We start from the raw sequence: 20869 nt of genomic DNA, 5'->3' as shown, positions 1-20869 counted from the left end.
AAAATGGAGGAGAGGAAATCGACAAAGGATTCGCAGGATGAGAAAAGAGGGGGAGAGGAAACTGGAAGGAAAGGATTCTGTAGGCCCCTCTACAAACATGTCAATCATCTTACCCTAACTGACACACACACACACAGACTCACACACACCCACACACACACTTACACACACACACGTTGGCTCTTTTGCTGCTAAAGTGAAATCTAATTGTTTTTCAGACCGGGCTAGCTAGACAGTCGACACCGCAACCGTGCTCCCCCCCCCCCATCCCTCACCACCGCTGAGAAGGAAAGGGAGCAACCGGAGGTCTTTTATTAGATATGATGGCACATTTCACAGCTCCCTGACTTACAGAAACCCAATCCCGCGATTAGTCAGCGCTTTGACGTTATCTTAAGTTCCTTGTCAGAATTAATTTAACGTGGGTGGGCTGCTGTGGGCCTGTCTGTCTGTCGCGCTCCGCTCCCCTCCGCTTGCCTGCAGGAGGCGGGGGGGTTGGAGGCAACAGGGGCAGGAAGATCCCTTTCAAATAAGCCCCAGCTCCAGTCGGTGCCAAACCAGTCGCCTGAGAACAAAATATCTCCCTCCATCAAAGGGCCCCATTCTGCGAAAAGGGGAAAGGGAGTGAATGGGGCTTGAATGAACAGGCTGGAAACAGATCCCGTCCTGGCCCAGTCCATCGCCCACTTAGTGCCCTCAGCCCCCCCCCCAGCCACCCGGCCCGGCCAATGATACCGGAGAACCGATACAGCTGATATCCTAACTTAACACACGTGTCACGCACAGCTAAACCCAGAATCAGCTACATACTGCAGGGACTATACAGATCACTATTTTTGTTCGCTGAAAGGGAACCTTGCACAATGTTTATATGGCAGACTCACAGCTCCACCTGCGTGCACACCTAGGCAAAATCCTGAAAATCAGACACTTATACACACACACACACACACACAGAGAGAATCGGATTTAAAAGTACTGATATCGTAAACCTGATCAAGATTGGCAGCCGACTAGCGAGAGCCATTTGCCTTGTCAGTGTGAAACTGGAGGCCTGTCTGCAGTCTGCAGGCCTGTGCTGACACTTCATTAGAGGTCTTTTCCTGGTGCCCCCCCCCCCCACTCCCCACTCCCTACCCAACCCTGCACCGTGCCACTGTCCCATCTGATGAAAACTAATGGATTACAGCATTTCAATTTGGGGGAGCCAGCTCCGTTGTCAGCCTATCTTAATCTCTTTCAATTAGGGAGCAGCTCTTAGGAAAATCTCTGACATCTGAGAAGTGGGAGCAGGCCAGTCACTCTGACCCGCAAACTGGCTGAAGTCCTTCACGGGGTATGGGCAGCCCCATCTCTCGGTTTCCCTTTCCTCTCCTGCACTTCCGTAATTTGTCCCAGACTCTGATAAGTCAATTAGGCATCAGGTGAGCGAGCTGTGGATGTGTGTTTGGGTGCGTGTAGGTCTCCAGCCCACCCTGGTCGAAGCCAGGGGGAGGTCCTGGGAGCTTTGTGTCGGCCTGGATGTGCGCTGATAGCAAAAGCGCTGTCCTGAAGTAGTCTGGGAGGAAGTTAGCAGCAGCCTGACAGAGATACTGACCAGTGGTCCCCCACGGCGAGAGGAGGATTGCCTTATTTTTAGCCCCATTCTCCATTATCCGGACGCTTTGTTCTCATAATGGTTATCCCTCTCCCATCTGCAGGAACACAAAATAACCCTTTAATGCTTAGAAAGCAGAAAAATGGCCCGGCCTCTCGGTAATAAGCCTTGAATTACCTACCCAAGGGTTTTCGTTTCAAGATGTGGAATCTTCAATTATTATGTTCCCATTTAGAAGGAGGAAGGAAAGAAAGAGAGGGAAGGAAGGGGAGGGAGACGGAGAGATAGAGTGAGGAAGGGATGAGTCCCAGACGCTAATGGTGCCAGAGTGAGGCTTTGTTCACTTGCTACATTTAGCCTGTCCTTCATCATCTGCCCTCAGCCTCAAAACGCCACAAACGATAAAGGACCTAAAATATAGATTTCTCTTTGTCTTCTCCCCCCACCCCCCCATGTGTCCATCTCACACTATCCCCATCTGCCATCACTGATAGACATCTATCTCTCAGTCTTCAGTGAAAAAGTAAAATTGAAGTTTCTACATTGCACTGTCTTCCATAACATAGGATTTCAGAATTGTTCAGGTAGTTAATTGAATGAAACCATCATAAATTATCATAAATGATTCGTCTTTCACAGTATGCTATCACATATTTGACCATAGATGTTCGCATTACTGTAAACTAAGTCTTACAGTCTGATGAGTGTCTCCATCCAGAGGCTCCTTAGAGCAACCATCCCAAATCCACTCAACCATGAGCACAGAGAGCAATAAGTCAGACCTGAGACTTCTGACATTTTCCTCTTGTATCAGCGGCTCAGCTTTTACACTGCAATTTTTCAGCGTAAGAAATTCCCTTCCTACTTCTAAAGACAAAAATGTCCTACAAAGAACAAACAAGCCTGAAAACGCATTTAAAAAAGTAACAACTATTTTATTTCACTGAAAGTCCTCAATGATGGTTTAAATCCAACAGATCATATTTACACACTAGGAAATGTCAAGTTTAGGCTGAATCAGACAAAACACTTGTATATAGTTGTATAGCTGAAATAAAGTTGTTTAACTCCTATAACTACTGTACATGCAGGTGGTCCGATTTATCCCTGTGAATAAGCATATGTTTGCAAGGCTTATATATTTTCAATGTTGCAGAATATATGGAATCGAGAGGATTTATTCCGTTTTTGTGCACGGTGCACAGTGAAGTGACAGCTCATTGTCAGCTCACATTGTTTCCTCACACTGTGCGAATGTGTCTGAATTCTACAAACAGGCTGTTCAGCTGCGGAAACATTTACTTTAGTTTCAGAGTGACTTGTAGTAACACTTTGGATTTAATTACTGCATTTTAGATTCAAGAACAGACAGTCACAGAAATAAACTTAACTCTTATTATTCCTCACTGCTGCCATAGACACACTGAATGGCTTGTGTCTATACTGCATATCTAAAAGAAAAACCTGCTAGATCTGTACCTGTGTGTGGGGCCACAAAGGTTACAGATAACTTGCTTACTAGGTGTCCTTCACCATTTTACTCCAAAGTAATTACCTTTCAATCAAGATCAAATCCAGTTATAATAAATGAAAAGTTTGATTCATTTTCAATATACTGATGTTTTTAATAGCAGGCATTTTAATAGGATTATTTTTTAAGCTCTCAAAAGGTGACACATCAACAAAGAATGATTACATTTACCATTCACTCTTCTAATTTGTCTGTGATTGGTGAATTGATCATCCTTCATTCAGGAGAATGACATGGTTGAACTGTGTGGAGTAACACTGAAGATAGAGAGGCAGAGAAGAAAGTAATTCAGTCCAACACACCACATTTCCATGGTGTGGTGGATGGAGCCTCTCTGATTTTAATCATGAAATCATATTTCTACCTTGTGGACACTTCCGCTTGCCACGGTTGTAAACAATATTACTGCTTTTTTTTTTTAAGTCTGTCAGTGGTGCAGGTAGCTCCTCTCTTTAAAATCACACCTGCTGCTGCCTGCACACCCCTCTCACTGGTAGTCAGCATAAAAAAACAGAGATTGTTTTTCCCCAGTATGAGAGTGAATACGTGATCTTGTACAGTTCCAAAAAAATAACAATTTCCATAGTTGTGAAAATCGACTTAGATGTACTACAACTCATCAAATAAAAAGCGAGGGTTTAATTATGTTTTGCCAAACTTACTGTTTAGCATTCATCATTGTGCCTGTTTTGTCATTCTGAGCCTCACATTATATTGCTCTGTGCTTCCTGCCGTTCACCTGACAATCGTAGAAACAAATCAAAGTCTTCTCTTGAAGAATCCTAAACCCCTTACCCTTAAACTAACTGTTACATGTGAGTCTTATGTAAAATCTTGTGGGGATCCATCCATCCATTCATCCACTGTCTTCTGCTTATCCAAGATCGGGTCACAGCAGCCGGCTATGTTAAGTGGTCCATATATTTTCTTAAGCTCTTCCTGGTAGATCCAGAGGTGCTCTCAGGCTAGATGGGATATTCAGTCCCTCCATGAGTTCTGGGTCTTCCCCTGGGCTCCTCCCACTTGGGCGATCCCGGTAAACCTCCAATAGAATTTGCTCAGGAGGAATCCTGATTAGATGCCCAAACCACCTCCACTGTGCCCTTTTGATTTGAGGGAACAGCGGTTATACTCTGAGCTCCCTCTGGATGTCTGAACTCCTCACTGTTTCTCTAAGGCTGAACCCAGCCACCCGGTGAAGAAAACAAATGTTGGTTGCTTGTATTCGCCATCTTGTGACTATAGGTGATGGTCCGACTTGGTCAATCGTAATCTCTGCCTATAGCGGAGGGAGAATGGCATATTAAGTTAATGCTTGTACTGTTGTGACTGACCTGCTGGCATTGAGATTGAGTTTCTCCTCTGTGTCTTTTAGGAACTGATCAAAGTCCAGGTCACTGGAAACCCCTGGAACCAGAAGCTCCACACAGGCGTGGTCGTCAGGAAAGTCAGCGGTCCACTCCATACTGCTCTGCAGGGACAGGAACTAGAGAGAGAGGAAGAGATATAGAGAGTTTAGAACAATAAAAACATCTTACATGTCGCGTACACGTTGATGAAACAAAATGCAAAAGACAGCACTGGTGTCAGTATTCAATAAAAGCTGTAGTCGGCTGCATGATCTGGTCTGTTGTGTAATCACAGTTGCCGTCAAGAAACGATCCACACAAACATTTACACTCCCACAGTCGTGTGGTCTATAATAATTTGAAATTTTCTCAAACAGGCGTCTTATTAGGAGGCACAAATCAATTGCACCCGAAAGGCCCGAAACAAAGGGAAGCTTATCATCAGCAAAAACAGTTTCTTCCAGTTCCCCTCTTCTTCTCCTCGGAAAATCATTTGCTGAAGGAGGAGATCCCTGATCAAAATTCATTGCTTCAGCCTCTAACCACCTCCACCTACTGACACTGCAGTGAGTTAACACCGGGGGAAAAAATAGACCAAATAAATAAACAATGAGGTGAGATGCTCTTCAGTCAAGGCTTTAAATAAACAGCTCATCTCTCTACGTCTCTCAGAACCGGGGCCCCCCCACCCCACTGTACCCTATGGTGCTTAACGCTCATGCTAACAGCCAATCCCATGCCGGTGCCGCGTTGCCGGGTCTCATATCAACACTGTCATCAACACGAGTCAAGTGGAAGGTAATGGAGAGTGTCTGTGTCAATTTGGCTTTTCTCACACTCCGCCTCTCAGCCCTTCCTCGTCATCTGCTCTGATTTTAATAATCCCTGTCAAACTCCAAACAGCTCCCCGCACTCCGCTCCGCTTCCACGCCGCCGCCGTACAGTCGACGCCACTCTCCCTGACAGGGCCGACAGGAAACTCAACATTCATTTAGCGTGCACAAAGGGAGGCCTGTCCAGCTGGACAAATATTATTTTCCTCCGCTGACAGCCTCACCAGTTAAGCTTGTCCTTTATTGTTTTTCCCCCTCTCTCTTCTTCTCTCATACTGTTTCCCCTCATCATCACGCTCCCTCTGCGCCCCAGTCGGGGAACGGGTCTATACACAGCCATTACTGAGAGGGAAGAAGATTTTCAATCCATGGATTAGGAACTCAACATTGTAATTATACGGGCTGATCCTGTGTGTGTGTGTGTGTGTGTAATTTTGAATTGTGTCTGTGGCATCATACTTCGGTGTACACACTCAGACACAGTAGAGTTCTGCTGGGCGTCTACCTCCTGCTTCTCTAACACACATCATCTGTTATCTTGCGCATGAGTGTGTACATGTAAGTGTGTTTCTGTCAGGCTTCTTCCAGGCAACACACACAGGGCCTCATTAGTACTATACTTTAAATCAGCCGGTCTCCATTGTCTTGTCATTAGCTCTTTACAAAGCAGATGTTGGAGGAGCCCCTGTGTTTCACAGTGTTGCAACAGGGACAACTGGGCCAGGCGCTTCCTGCCTGAGACATTGACTCCACAGCTATTAGAACACTGGAAGAAGCAAAAGACACACACACACACACACACACACACACACACACACACACACACACACACACACACACACACACACACACACACACACACACACACACACACACACACACACACACACACACACACACACACACACACACACACACACACAGACACACACACTGTCCTATCTCTCTCGCTGCTGCCTGTCTACCCCAGCTTTGCTAACACACAGGCCTATTTACAGTAATGAGTTTGTCCTGAAATATTTAGCAGCACGTCCCCCAGGCCGCCGCTTTAAAGCCACTTAGAGCATGTCAAGTTAAAGTCAACATTATTTTAGAGGGGATACCTAACAGTCTGCTGTAAAGGAAACCTAATAAATTAAATAGGTGCATATTCCAAAATCACAGGCCTGCTGAGGACTATCTCATGTATCCCCGGGGGGGGGCAGGGCTTCAGTGTAACGGTGCAGTCATGTGACTCAGCTACACTGTGCAGTAAGTCCTGTCTGCTTATAGTGATGATCCTCCGATTTGGTATTGTGTCATTTCTCCTAAATGTGAAGGCACTGATGTTATTAAATGTATTGGTCACTTTTTTTTTCTTTACTACAGGGAGATATGTGGACATAATATCCTCTTAAAACATATTGTGTAAAATGGTTTGAGTATCACAGTGCGACATCTACCAAATGGCCGTGTGATTAGCTTACACTGAGGGAATGAATATTACATGACCTAATCTCACTTGTCATTGCTGTTATTGTGGAATCATCATCATCATTCAACAGTATTATAGTAGCCTGAGCAATGAGACAACTGCAGCTACATTAACACCAGCACTTATAAAATATTGATGATCATCTTGCGCAACTTTTTGCATCCGAGGTGCAAAAAGTGCATGAAAATGTGTCTGGAACAAAGTCAATGTCAGCATAGTTCTCAACAGAGCTATGAGTAGCTCTAAAATAATTAATCATGTGCACAAAGTCTAATAACAATGAATTTTACCAATCCCAAAACAGATATTAACTTTTACGGAGAGGAAGAAATATGAGAACCCTATATGAGAACCTGGAATCTGCAAAAGATTTAAATTATTTTTTATAGTTTTTCTTCATTTATGAATTTTAGAATCAATCCATGAATGACTAAATGATTATTGATTACTTGTTGTTGATTAAGTGGATAATTAATGATCAACAAATCATTTCATCTTACCCCTGCTTTTTATGGTGGTGTTTTTTTACGACATAGGAAAATCAAGATCAGATTTTTGATATATAAATCAAACTCTAACCATAGTTTGTCTAGAAACCATCATCATTTCTAAGACCACAAATTTAAATGTTGTTTTGTGTCCAACCACTAGATTTACACTCTATTATCTGTAGACTACATTATTAATCGTAAATGATCCGATAGGGCTTGATGTTGCTGTAGATTTAATTATGTTTTATGATCATAGTCTTTATTGTAACATAGTAGTGTTAACCAAAAATATCAATGTGTGGTGTGCGTGTGTGTGTGAGAGAGAGAGAGAGAGAGAGACAGAGAGAGAGAGAGAGAGAGAGAGAGAGAGAGAGAGGGAGACATTTGACATAAATGCAGAATAGCTGACTATTACCTGTTTTACAACCAGACACAAACATCTGCTTGAATATCACACTAAGGTGCTAATGCTCAACAGTATTTAGTGATTAAAAAGATGGCAGCCACGCAGCCAAATGTAACACAACATAAACAACGTGTTACCATGAGCGACACCACCACTGTTATGGATGCATCTTACCTTTTACAAGCTCCTTTCATTCGTCTCGGTGTCTCCACGTTAATCCATTGCAGTTGGAGGGAATATAAACAGCGTCATTTACAGTCACTTATCTCTGACATTTGTCTGTGACAGATACCTGGAGCTGCAACAAAGCTGTAAACAGTCAATAAACCTCCAGAGAATAAACACAAATCACTGTGATGAGCAGTGGATCAGACTCTGTCACTGAACGTGGACCGGACAACGCGCTGCTGAACCGTTTCCGGAAACAAACGAACGGTTTCGAGATCAGAGATTCGATCGGAATCAAACCGGTTTCATCGATCGATCGGATCACCCCGTTAATCACAACGAACGGTGCAATAACCTGTTATCTTTCGTTGTTTCCGGGCCCAGAAAGCGTCCGTGACAACAACCCGGAAGTAGATACTGAAAACTTCCGCGTTATGGGAAAGACCAACTGATGAAACAAAACAGGGGGGAATAGAGTGCGTAGTGACTAAATAACCATTTGAATAATCAAACTATACTATAAAAATGAATATTAACATACTGTTAATTATAATAAATAAAATGTGTGTATATTTATTGAAATATCTTGTCATTAAGATGTTGTTAATTCTAAAATGAAAAAATTGAGTGGCTGATTGTCTCCACCTGTCCCTGAAACAGTCAGCTGTGCCCTGTTACTGTCAACATATGGAAGTGAGGCGATGAAGAAACGTAAGGATCTTAACACTTGTTTGCACAACTAATCCGCAAAGTCCAAGAGGAGCCACGTGTGTGTCACCTTCCTTCTGAAGAAGCGAACACAAACTGGCGCTAAACTCCGCTCCTGTTCCTGGACGACTGGGTCCGGGGTTTGGCGCCTTTATGAAAGAGGGAGGACGCAGATGTGTTAGTCGGTGGTGTCAGGAAGGTACATGATCAAACAGCTGTGTTTTTAAACAAATGCAAATGCCTGAGCAGTGAACATGTGCTTTGTTGTTCAGTCACACATGAGAGTGCAAGTTTATTTCGAGCCATCAACGCTGCAGGAACTTATTCACAACTTTGCAGCCATGCATTTAGTGAATGCAAACATAACACAAAAGTGTGATGATGTGTACTTTAGATAATTACAACCTCCCCATCCGGTTTTTCTACCAGTGTCTGTAAAAGCTTTTTACGCCATGATGCAGGCAAACAAGAACTGCAGCATTCGAAGCATGCATTGAAGAGACGACTTATCTGTGACATCTTGTCATAATGATGGTAGTTTTCTTCTGCTTCCTCTTCAGGATGGAGAGCAAGTCACATGTTTTTCAGATCTCTGGGATCAAGAGTCGTGATAAGAAGAGAGCATTGGTGCAGGGGATCCAGCAGCTGGGTGGGAAATACATAGGTGGCTCGGTGAGTAGAGATCACGTCTGTTTCTAGGGAACTGACAGATCCATCCAAGGATACTTTGTCTTTTTTATGTCTGTGAGACGTCTGTCACACAAACAGCGCTGCCCCAGAGTCAGTTACTAGACTCACAAGCAACCTAGAGACCCAAATATAGAAACCCAGGTAAATCAATTAGCTCACAACAATGAAGAAAGTGTAAAGATAAAGCTGAATCAAATCAGTGCTTTTTAATGGTTGTTCCTTATGAGTTATTTATAATAAATTGATTAATGGCAGCTTTTGTCCTCATAGGATCTACAATCCTTTATTGTATCAAGATTCAACAGGTTATAATTACCTTGGATAGATAATCTAAATTTCCCAATGCCGCACTTGAATTGCACTTGCTGTATTGTTCCATCCTGTAATGTTCTATTGTAATTATCGCATTGTGTTATTTTAATATCTTGTCATCCAACCATTAATGATTCCAAGCTAATTTTAATGAAAATCTCATCAAAAATTAGCTCTTATAAGTACGTATTTCTTGCATAGGAATAGTTTTTATGTCATTTATCTGTATTTATCACAGTGAACATGATTTTGATGAAACCATAATTTGTTTATACCATAAATACCCACTTCCAGTTGTCTGCTCTATATTATATTGTGTTACATGTCCATAAACAGATGTGATGATTGTCTTCCAGGTTTATCAACATGCCAGCACCCATCTCATCATCCCTCAGGTGTTGTCCAGTGAAAAGTTTTTGGCAGCCTGTGCGGCAGGTCAGTCAAATTGACTATTATGATAATAAGTATCAAAGTTCAAAAATAATTCTTATTCACCAAACTGAGCCACTTCCAAAGCTTCTCTGTGACTCAATACAACTGTTCTCTCTTTCATTGATTTCTGTTTATTCCCCCCTCCTGTCCACTAGGAAAGTGGGTTGTGACTCCAGACTATGTGCTGGACAGTGTTAAGAATGGTTCCTGGCTTGCAGAGGGACTCTATGAGGTGACCATATCCCCGTTGGCCTCCTCCGCCTTCTACCCCGTCAGGCAGTGGAGGGAGAAGGTGGCCAGCGGGAGACTAAAAGGAGCCTTTCAAGGGTGGAGGGTCCTCCTCATGGTCCAGGAGCCCACTCGCAGAGCCATGTTCAAACGGTGAGCTGTCACCAACACACACACACACACACAAAACAAACAAATAAACAAACAATCCATCTATGGATAATGTTTGATAGTGGAATAATCATATATTCTTTTATCTTTGACAGGCTGCTCATAGCAGGCAAGGCAGAAGTTTTCAACAGCCCTCCCCCTTCTCCTGCCTCCATCACTCATGTCATGGCTAAACCCATTATAGAAATCTCAAAGTCCTACAGCGCTCCTTGTTACCCTGTGAGCCATATTGTCCAGCACCTGTTTGGGGTAAGTCAGACTCATTCGTGTAAATACTATGCATAAAATGTCCAGAAGTGGGTTAAGGGTCAGAAATAGATTCCATTGCTAACAGGGCCGAGGAAGGCCCAAGATGAAGGCTAGAGACAAACTCCTCGAAGGTCAGGCACGATGCAATACAGGTGGTAAACAATACAATGAAGTATAAGCAAAACATTTAGTTTCCAGACTGACGCCTCTTTCTGCAGATGAAAGTTCCCCATGAAACTTTGGGAACGCTGACAGCATACACAGAATTTCTTCAAGTACAGAAAACCATGTCTTCAAGCCATTTTTAAAACAAGGAGAGGAAACAGATTTCCACTCCCTCAGAATAACGCTATCAGCTGTGATTATAGCAAACATGAGGGGTTGTTGTAATGCTGCAGGAAGCATCATAAAGTAATTGGAGCAACCCAAAATCAAAGAGAGACTGTCAGGGATGAGCTCTCTGCTATTTATGAAAGCTTGAGGCAGGAGCAGAAAAGGTGAGCCAGGGACCCATCAGCAGACTCACACTTAGCACAGGTAGGAGAGACAGAAGGAAAAGTTCTATTGAGTTGAGTGTTGGTAAAAAGTTTAGCTGACTTTGTTAACTTCAGTTTTTCTTTGGCAGAGCAATTGTGTGGATATGAATTTTAACGTAACAGATCATCATCCAACAAAGACGAAGAGGACCAGCTTTGTTGATCTTGACTTCTCCAACCTGGAGACGGAGCTCAGGGACCATGTCGTCAAAAAGGAGGTGTGTACGTGTGTGGAATAGAGTGTGGATACCCGATGCGAGCGCCGCGGACCCAATGTGTCTGCCCTTGTTTCGGACAATATTATTAATTATCATTTTGGGTTTGGGTCGGGCTCGGTCATGTTGGCTGGGCTATGTATTTGTTGCACGTGCCTGTAATCAGGGAAAACATCAGGCTCGGGTTTGGTCTCAAAAAAAAGAGTGCCTGTTGGGTTTGGGTCAGACTTGGTGAATCTGCTAGAAAATTTTAGTGTGCAAGCATGTTGCAGAAAAGCACTTAAGTGCCGTTTTCAGTAATACTTTTAGAAACTCCCTCAAACTTCACTCAAATTATCTTTTTTAGCTGCTTCGTATGTGTCATGTGACATTGTCAACATGGTGTTTTTCTACAGGCCCATCCGAGACTGTGCCTCCTCGAGTTTCTGGGTTACCGTGACCCTCACCGACATCTGTCACAGGTAGACCTTCAAACACCCCCCCCCCCCCCCCCCCCAATTCCCAAAGCTCTGATCACTATTATACAACTCTAAAATAACTATGTATTTCATCAGGAGGATCAGGTCATTCAATTTCCTTTATGTCATACTTTTCAATAGAAAGTGACATGTAGAGCAAGCGAGCGTCATAAGCAGGTCACCAATTTAACTACCACTGTCGGCCGATCTGAGAGTTTTGATTGGCAGGTCTATTAACAATACTCTCCACTGTCCTGTCCGTACCTGTACCCAAGTGGATCTCCGTCAGACTGCTATTATAAGTGCTCATGTATTTCCATTCTGTACTTTCTGAGTCCATATGCTATTTGCCAATAAGTGACAGTCAGAAATGACCCCTAGGAACTTTCAATGCCCATTCACTTCCTATTTCCATTACCCTTCTGCCCTCACTTTTCCTCTCCTCTTTCTGCCATCCGTCTCCTTGAGTGCCACGGTTTCTCCTCCTTTCCCATTTACCTCGAACGTTTCACTTTTTTTTTTCTTCCTCCAGGCAACAGAGACAGACTTCAGCAACATTGGTAGTATGATAGAGTGCGGCCTCTTCGCTGAAGCCTTGGACTCGATCAGAAGTGCTTTGTCTCCGGGTCTGCTGCCACCGGGGCCGTACCTGATCTCCCTCCTAGAATACGCACAGCAGGTAGGACCATAATTACCAGAGTGCAGAAACTCCCACACGCTGCTGCTTGATCTCCAAGGCCGTTTTACAGGTTCTATAACCGTTGAGCCTTTTTTGTTGCAATTCTTTTTTCTTTGTCAATTGATAAAAGTGCGATTTAGGGCTGCACCTAATAATTGCTTTAATTATCCATTTTATAACGATTTCCCTTTTGATTAGTCGTTACATTGTAATTACACATTATTTCTGTATATGCACTTATCAAAACGTCTCAGAGTTCAGTTGCTGTGTGTTCATTATTGCACAGGGAAACGCCACGTCTGTCTTCCTGAGAAACTTCCTGCAGGTCATGAATAACCTGCTTTTTACGAACCCTCCCTGGCTCGCTGCCAGCAACGTGAAGAAATATTTCGCCCAGGTGCTGCAGTGTCCTCGGTGCAAGACGGGACTTTGGCCTTTTCTGCAGACGGCCATCAGGTAACCCTAATGTCAATGTGATGTTTGGACATCAGGTAAAAAAAACGTTCATGCACTTATCATATATCTACTGCTTGTCTGTATGTGTGTATTCCTTCAGTTACTGTCTGTCCGGTGAGGTCACTTGTCACCCACTTCCTGGACCGGCCCCTCCACTGCTGATACGTTTCCATAGTGACCTTGTGGCGTTTGTCCTCAGGCTCTTCCAGGGGGAGCTCCACTTCATCACCTCAGGGTACCGGCTCACACATTGGGAGTGTTAAATAAGCAGTCATTTTTTTCTCTCTCAGATATGAATATATACTCTTCAATGAACCGTATTAGTATCAGATGCTCTGTCCCTACCTTCATTCACAACTGTCTTCCTCTGGCTCAGGGACTTTGTGCCTCAGGGAGCAGCAGTTCCTCCGGCGTCAGCATCAGGTTCTTTGCTATATGGAACCTTCTGGACCGTGTGGGAGCGCTCCACTCTGCTGTCTCAGGCTGTGAAACAACTTACTCAGCTCCTAGTACAGGCGGCCATTGAGGTAAATGCTCTGGAACCTGTGCATTGCAATTCACTAGTAATAAGCCAGCAGATAACAACAACAGAAGTAGGTTTATTTAGAACTGCTTTTGGTAAAATGGGACAGTTTTGTCTTATATGACATGATTAAGAGACTTTGACAATTTGATGTTGAACCTAAAGATGATGATGCTGATGCGTGTCTTCATTAAAGGACTTCGTAGAGACGGAGAAGAAGCAGATGCTGCATTTGGCGGACACTCTGCTGGACCTGCTGTCTGTGCTTGTGGAGTTCTGGTGTCAGCAGCACTTCAAACTGAACCAGAACCTGGTGAACAAGGGCCTGAAAGATTTTGCAGAGCACTTTGCCCTCGTCAGCCAAGGTATGGATTAAAAACCTGAAAACCAGGAAGAATATCAAGAAGAATATCTGTTTTTAATTCAGCATTGTAACTTCTGAATTTTTAACCATGCAATCTGTCTGACCAAACTTTATTTTTTCAAGTAATAATCGACAGCATCCTACGTTTTGTGCATCTTTCCTCTGTTGTGCCTTGTAGATGTGTCTCCAGAGGTTCTGGCAGAGGTCATCATCAGGGTTTCCTCCACCAGGCTTAAGTTGGTGATGGCTGATACCATATTCAGGAGTCTGTGTTGCAGAAGTGGATTCACTGTGAGAGATGAACCTCTCTCTCTTAAGAAAATGGTGCGTATGGGTGCATGCACGTACTTTCTTCATTTAATTACCCCAAACATTCCCTCTGCTTTCGCTTTCACTTTGACCTGCTGTAGCAGGCCACAAGTTTAAAGAGTTTGAGCTGGACTTTATTATTTGTTCAAGTACAATAACATTACAATATAATTCAGTGACATTAGGGTTAAATAAGGATGTCAGTTTACAAATTTAATAAAATAAAAAAAAATCTATTACTGATTTAAAAAAGTTTCTGATGAATACACTAGATTTAATCACTTAGTTTTTCCCCTTCCTCTGTGTGGTTGTGTTATGGTAAAGACATAAACCACAGATGTTCTGCATTAGTTAACTTGGCAGTGTGAGAACTTATATAGATTATGTTACAGTTCACTGCTACATAGGGAGAAAAATGCTGATGTGGTTGACCCATCATATTATGTTGCAGAAGAACATCTGGCTTTCTCCCTCACCACTGGTGTCTCTGTGCCTCCTCGGTCCCCTAGAGATGCAAATTCACTTGAAATGTGAAGACACCGTCTAACCTTGTGTGTCTGCGTTACTTCTGACAGGTGCTGTCCTACCTGCCTGCCCTGGGAAGTTTAGCTCGGAGCCCCAGCGGAGCTCGCCTCGGGACCAGACCCACCTCCCACAGCTGCACCAGCCAAGAGACCGACTGCAGGTCAGTCCCACGCAGCTGTCTGTCGATACCTCTGTCAGTCGCCCTGGGTGCATTTTCACAAGAGGCTGCAGCAGAAACATGTGGCGACATACATGCAGATGTGAAGAAGAACAGAACAAGTTATATTAGATAATTTTGTCCCTTCAAGTGCTTTTTCATTTCGTTGTCTTGCATGTGAACATCCAAACCTCTAGTTAACTTATTGAGAAGTTGTGATACCTGGACTTTGCATATAAGGGGATAACAAGTACCGCTCCGATACCAGTGCATTTTAACAAAATATCCCGGCTCAGAAAATGGCCTGGCTCAGGTTAAACACTTTGAAAAACAAATACATAAAGACAATGAATGCCATAGAACCTCTTTTATTATGTAGTTTAACAGTCATAACTTAAAAAGACCACAAATAAAAAAAAAAATTCAAGAATAATCAACAATCACATGGAGTTTGTCCTGTGCAACTGTTGTTTTGAACAGTTTTATTGGCGTAAAAAGACATTGTACTGGATCAGTCCATATGTTTGCATGCTTACACATGTCCATCCTGGCATTTTCAGCAGTATCTGATGTTTTTCTGATGCTGGCATCGGTATCAGAATATCTTTTTATGTTGTCTTTTAAGACCACCGTAGAAATTTCCTTTTTTGTCTGAAGTCTCTGTCTTGTATTTTTAAGCTTGTGTTTGTCCAAAACACCTGGTCTGATTTCACCAAAGCTGTAAAAGAAAATCTGCCACTTTTCTGCCATTGTCATGTTACAACGATAGATTTAAGGCAAGTAGAAACGAGTGAAACGAGCGAAAATGTTCACATTTGATGAGAAACGAGTGAAAAGGAACAAAGGAACACCTGGATAGAGGAGGAGTGTGTGTACATGGTGGGGTGGGGTGGGGGAACCAACGGAAAGCTGGAGAGAGGCAAGTGGAGGTCAGACAGAGTGTGAGGAGTTGGCATGTGATGGGTCATGCCCAGGTCTGATCCTATCAGTGTGTGCTGGCTGACAGAAGGGGTGCAGAGGGAGGTTAGACCCCTCCTCACACACACACACACACACACACACACACACACACACACACACACACACACACACACACACACACACACAGACACACTGCTGAGTCTGATTTGGACAGGAAGCCGACAGATAGACAGAGTACGATATCCCATCAGGCCTTTGTCTACGACCACAAGCGCTCAGCCTTCACCCCCGTTCTTCGCCTCTCTTGATCTTCCCTCTTGCATACTAAATCCCTCTCTGAATGCAATCACACACACACACACACATACACACACTCTCTCTAACACCCTATGTCAGACATCTGCTCCTCCACCAGCAGGTAGTTGGCCTGGAGAAGGGCAGGAGTCACCGGGGAGCAAGTTCATGTGAAGGCTACTGGCTCACACACTGACCAGATCCCCTTTTCCTCTTCCGTCAACCACTTCTCTCCTTCGACTTTTTGCTTTTTCCTCACAGTTTCAGGGATTTTGTGTATTTTGACGTAGACATAGAAGATTAAGAAGTGAATAATAGAAGGAATGCAATCTGTGTGGGTGAGATAAAGAAATGCCAAAGGGCATGTAAAATCATTTGACCCCAAAAGAAAGAATGAAATCAGAATGACAAAGCCTGTGATAGAATGAGAACAGAAACCGCAAGGAAAATCTTCTCTCCTCATTTTTCATGCTTGAATTTTTTATACATTACAATTTCAGTGATGTTGACTCTTTTAATCAATTAACACATCTCACGTTGAAGCATTTACGAGTCTGACACACTCCTCAAACCACGCTTTCAACACAACTTCACAAGTTGTTGGAGCCGCTATGAAAAGAAAGAGATTACAATATAAAAACGGGTAACACCAATAGGATTGTGGATTCAACTGAGACGTATTGATGTTTTGTTTTTGTTTTAGCCGTCTTTTCAAATTGTCAATAGAGAGGATAGATAAGACAAAACCCCGGGAAGATGTCAGGCATTGGATTTGCAAGACAGAGGGTCATGAAGGTTGAGAGGAGCCACATGACCCCCTTTATCTTTCATTCCTGGCTGTTAGGTCGCATTAGGCTGCTTCTGCCGTGACTCGCTCGCTCGCCGCTGTAGCTTGAGAGATGGAGCAGAGAGCACTTCTTCTGCACCGCCACACAGCCTGGCATTAGGGCACACGTCCAAGCCACACCGGGCTGACAGGATGGCTGATTGACCGACTGTTTAGATGGCCGTTTGACTTGCTGGCTGGCTGGCCGCGCGGCAGTGAGTGCTTTTTGCAGAAGGGGAGCTGTAATTAAACGCAGGTCCTCCTCCTGTTGGCTTCATCAAGCTCTGCGAATTGCTGATACCCTTTCAAACCATTAAACTGTGTCATTACTTTGGCTCCAACGCCTCTGACCAAACCTGTGGGTAGTCAGTGTCAGCTGGATTCAAGAAACGCCTGTAAATAGATCGGCCTTGCTAATATTTAACAAAACTAGGGCCTTTTTGTGGCATGTATATTTTCTTCTTGGGGTTGAGGACACTTCTTCTTCACTCATATAGATTATATAGTTTATTGAGAGTCTGCCTCCAAGGGCACAAGCTGCCCCAGGCTCAGGAATGATCGCTGGATCACTGACAGCATGCTGGTCTCAGGCCGTGAGGGAAGGAGAAACGAAGGCGTACACAAGCCAAGTACCAACTTCCACTGCTGCCAGCCTATATGGACAGGGGACACTCGGGTGAATTGGTTTGAAATGAGAAGTGGCGCACCCTCATCCTTGACACTCTCATGGACTCTCTCTCCCCCTCTCTCTCTCTCTCTCCCACACACACACTCTCACACACACTCTCACACACACACACTCATACACACAGAGCTTGTCTCATCTCTTCTCAGCCTTGTCGCCGCTAATAACAAGCAATGCGTGACAGGACGTGTGTTTCCTCCTCACTGCTGGGAGCTCCTTCCTGGCTTCTGAACAAGCCAATTACCAGGGAACAAGCCTCTTCCCTGTAATACGGATGGCACTGCGCTTCACTGTGGCGCACGCGCATACGCGCACGGACGTATACACACAAGACACCTGTCAGGCTTCATGCAGGCAGATCTCCCGTACCCACACACAGGACTAGTGACAGCCCACAGCTATTAGCACGCCACTACTTTGAAGAGGCTTCACTTTCTTTTACTAGTTATTCCTCCTAATGTGCTTGCTCACATTGAATTCTCCAGCTCTGTGTTTGAGGCGTTAAGTGGAAGGAAAAGTGCTTCGGAGACGGGAATGGAGGATTGTGTGTGTGTGTCTGTGTGCGTGTGTGTGTGGCCATCGCAGTAGGGGCTTGACGGATATTGTCAGATTTCATATAAGATGATGCGGCGCTACAAGGGATTCATTTGCTAATGGCACCCCTCGCAGTTCAGCCATGCCCGTTCCACTTTCGGTACCACTGGGTCTCCTCGCTGTCATGCTTGAAATGGTCAGTCACGGAAACGTTGGACTTGTCCGTGTGAATCATGGGCAATCTCTCATTGAATTAGGTTTAGCACACACATGTGTTGCGTGGTGTCTTCTCCATAACTCTGCTGACCGTTTCCTTTGTTTCTTACAGAACCCAGAGCTCTTTGGCGAATGACACCAGTCTGGAGAAAGAGAACACCCCCCGAGGGTTGAGCAGAGTCAATGCAGCAGGTTAGAAACACACACACAGACACACACACACACACACACACACAGAGCGTTTGACAATATGGCTTCGCATTTGCAAGGAGCAGACTTGTAATGGACTGATGCACTGCACTAGGTCATCAGTAAAGAGGGACATGATAGCTCTGTCATCACTTTCGGTTTAATGAAGAGCACATAACGTATGGAGAGAGGGATTGATTTGCATCAGATCACGCTTCCCCCTCGTCAGCTGTAAGAGCAACTTTGCTGCATAAGTAGGCCCATCGTGTACGACTCGGGGGCAAAGTGCGGACTGTGTATTTCCACCTTTTGCATCTCGCCTCCTCCCTCTCCTCCTCCTCCTCCTCCTCCTCCTCCTCCTCCTCCTCCTCCTCCTCCTCCTCCTCCTCCTCCTCCTCCTCCTCCTCCTCCTCCTTCTCCTCCACTGGTTCTACTCGCAAATTTGAATTTAACACTGCACTCTTTGTTTTGTTTTGCTTTTTTCCCCCCCTCCTTATCTCTGCTATTTACCTTCTTTTTTTTTTTTTTTTTTTTTTTAAAGAAGTAACAGATAAATAAATCAATGGCCTGGTAAGAAGAAATAATGGGCACACAAAAAAGCGGGTGATGCGTATTAGTACACACGCGCCTCAGATCTCCATTTTAGGGATATTAAATGCAGCAATTAGGGTATCAGTGCAGATGTACGTCGACTGCAGCCGTGGAACTTCCTGCAATTAGAGGTATGGCACTCTGTGTGAACTCTCGAAGGTGTCAGAGCTCATATCTCCCCCCTCCACCTGATCAGAAAGGCCCTGTGCTGGTTGGTGTGAAGGAGGGGTGGAGGGTAAAGGAGAGGGAGGGAGAGCTGAGGCAGGAGACTCAAGGCTGTTGGCATGTGTTGTTTTTCCACTACGTGATCTCTATACCGATGCGGTCGGCATTAATTTTTGATGAACCATCGGCACAGCATCCTCTCCCCTCGCCCTCTCATCCCCTTCTCTCTCCCTTCCTTCCTCTCTTTCTCTCGCAGGCTTTTTTTCCCCCCACCACATATGTAAGCTCACTTTCTTTATTTGCTGCACTTCTTTGCTTTGGAGCATCCGTCTCGCCTCCTGCAACCTCGGTATCTCTGTCACAGTAGCTGAGAGGGGTTGAGGGATTTGGGATCAACTTCTCTTTTTCGGTCCCATATTTGCTTCTGGAAGCTCAGCAGAGACTTCAATTTCAAATCAGCCCCGACTACACTGTGTGAAGATTGTCAAACAAGAACTGCTGTGTGTTTTTCCCCGACTTAAAATCTGTTTGCCTTAAGCTCCGTGTCGTTCCTCACACCAACCTGTAAACCTGTTGTGATCCATGCAGCAGAACTCATCTAAGATTAGGTTGATTGTTCTTGGGAACTATAGCCACACAAAGCAACTTTCTCCTGCAGACAGAACTAATAACTATTGGACAAATTGCTGCTTTAATGGTTCACTGTGGAGGATTAAGTGGCATCGGCGGATAATGTTGCACTTTGCAACTAACTGAATACCCTTCGCTTCACCGCTTTCACTGCAGAAGAACCTACAGTGGCCTTCAGGAAACATTAAGGAGCAAAAGTGTCACTGTTGAGCCAGTTTTTTAGTTTGTCCATTCTTAGCTACTGCAGAAACATCGAGGTGCAACATGGCGAGGCCGCTCTGGATGTAAATACACAGGGCTTATGCTAAGGTAGTGGAAAAATGTTTTTTATTATCAGGTGATTATACCCCAATGAAAGTATAATGAATAATAATGTTTTCTGCCAATAGAGCGTATTGAATCCTTTAAGGTTGGGCTTGGTAAGCCTGGTAAAGCTTTCAAGAGCAGGCTACACTTGCAACTGATACATCCCGCCCCCCCCTCCCATCGGCCCTCTCATCAAAGCTACAGCCCCAAAATACATGAATGTGCACTGCACAAGCCGTCTTTTCCATGACTCGCTCGGAGGGTTCTTACGGCCATCTCTGTTTCAGGCTGACGAAGTCTCCACTCATGTGCAGTGAGAGCGCAGGCAGGTGACAGGGAGATAGGCCGGCCAATCAGACGCTTTTATTACAGTCCTGCAAGAGCCACAGAAACGCCCTTTTTTTCTTACTCTATAGTTATCCATGGCTTTTGGGATTTTCACAAATAAGATAGAAAGTGTAACCAGCCGTCATTTTATTTGATGAAAAAGTAATTATCTTAAATTGACACAGCCAGAGGTTACAGCGATAACCCAAAGACTGTTATAATTGTTCTAACGGACATACATAAGAATCCACAAATTCATTTTAAAATATATCGCAAAGAATCTCACCACAAGGTCCATTACTAGCTGAGGTTACAGTTGTCAGT

At 44.2% G+C, this 20869-nt stretch overlaps 2 protein-coding genes across 2 annotated transcripts in view; one reads left to right on the top strand and one right to left on the bottom strand.

Moving 5' to 3' along the window:
• kiaa0825 (KIAA0825 ortholog) overlaps positions 1-7919 on the bottom strand; it is a 120661-nt gene extending 112742 nt beyond the window's left edge. Inside the window, exons 1-2 of the mRNA XM_061071589.1 lie at positions 7856-7919; positions 4463-4614 (exon numbers count right to left, since the gene is read on the bottom strand). Of these exons, the coding sequence (XP_060927572.1) occupies positions 4463-4593 (131 nt within the window). The 5' untranslated portion in view covers positions 4594-4614; positions 7856-7919. The remainder of the gene's footprint in view (positions 1-4462; positions 4615-7855) is intronic.
• A 660-nt stretch (positions 7920-8579) lies between these two features.
• Positions 8580-20869, top strand: part of slf1 (SMC5-SMC6 complex localization factor 1) — a 30813-nt gene continuing 18523 nt past the window's right edge. The window contains exons 1-15 of the mRNA XM_061071590.1: positions 8580-8756; positions 9118-9229; positions 9916-9994; positions 10147-10372; positions 10486-10639; positions 11265-11393; positions 11786-11851; positions 12381-12527; positions 12814-12983; positions 13084-13218; positions 13360-13510; positions 13703-13871; positions 14049-14194; positions 14755-14864; positions 18450-18529. Coding sequence (XP_060927573.1) covers positions 9119-9229; positions 9916-9994; positions 10147-10372; positions 10486-10639; positions 11265-11393; positions 11786-11851; positions 12381-12527; positions 12814-12983; positions 13084-13218; positions 13360-13510; positions 13703-13871; positions 14049-14194; positions 14755-14864; positions 18450-18529 — 1873 coding nt within the window. The 5' untranslated portion in view covers positions 8580-8756; position 9118. The remainder of the gene's footprint in view (positions 8757-9117; positions 9230-9915; positions 9995-10146; positions 10373-10485; positions 10640-11264; positions 11394-11785; positions 11852-12380; positions 12528-12813; positions 12984-13083; positions 13219-13359; positions 13511-13702; positions 13872-14048; positions 14195-14754; positions 14865-18449; positions 18530-20869) is intronic.

This window comes from Limanda limanda, chromosome 5 (assembly GCF_963576545.1).
Source record: "Limanda limanda chromosome 5, fLimLim1.1, whole genome shotgun sequence".
Lineage (NCBI taxonomy): Eukaryota > Metazoa > Chordata > Actinopteri > Pleuronectiformes > Pleuronectidae > Limanda > Limanda limanda.
Note: the sequence above shows the minus strand (reverse complement) of the source record. Positions and strands in the feature narration are given on the sequence as shown.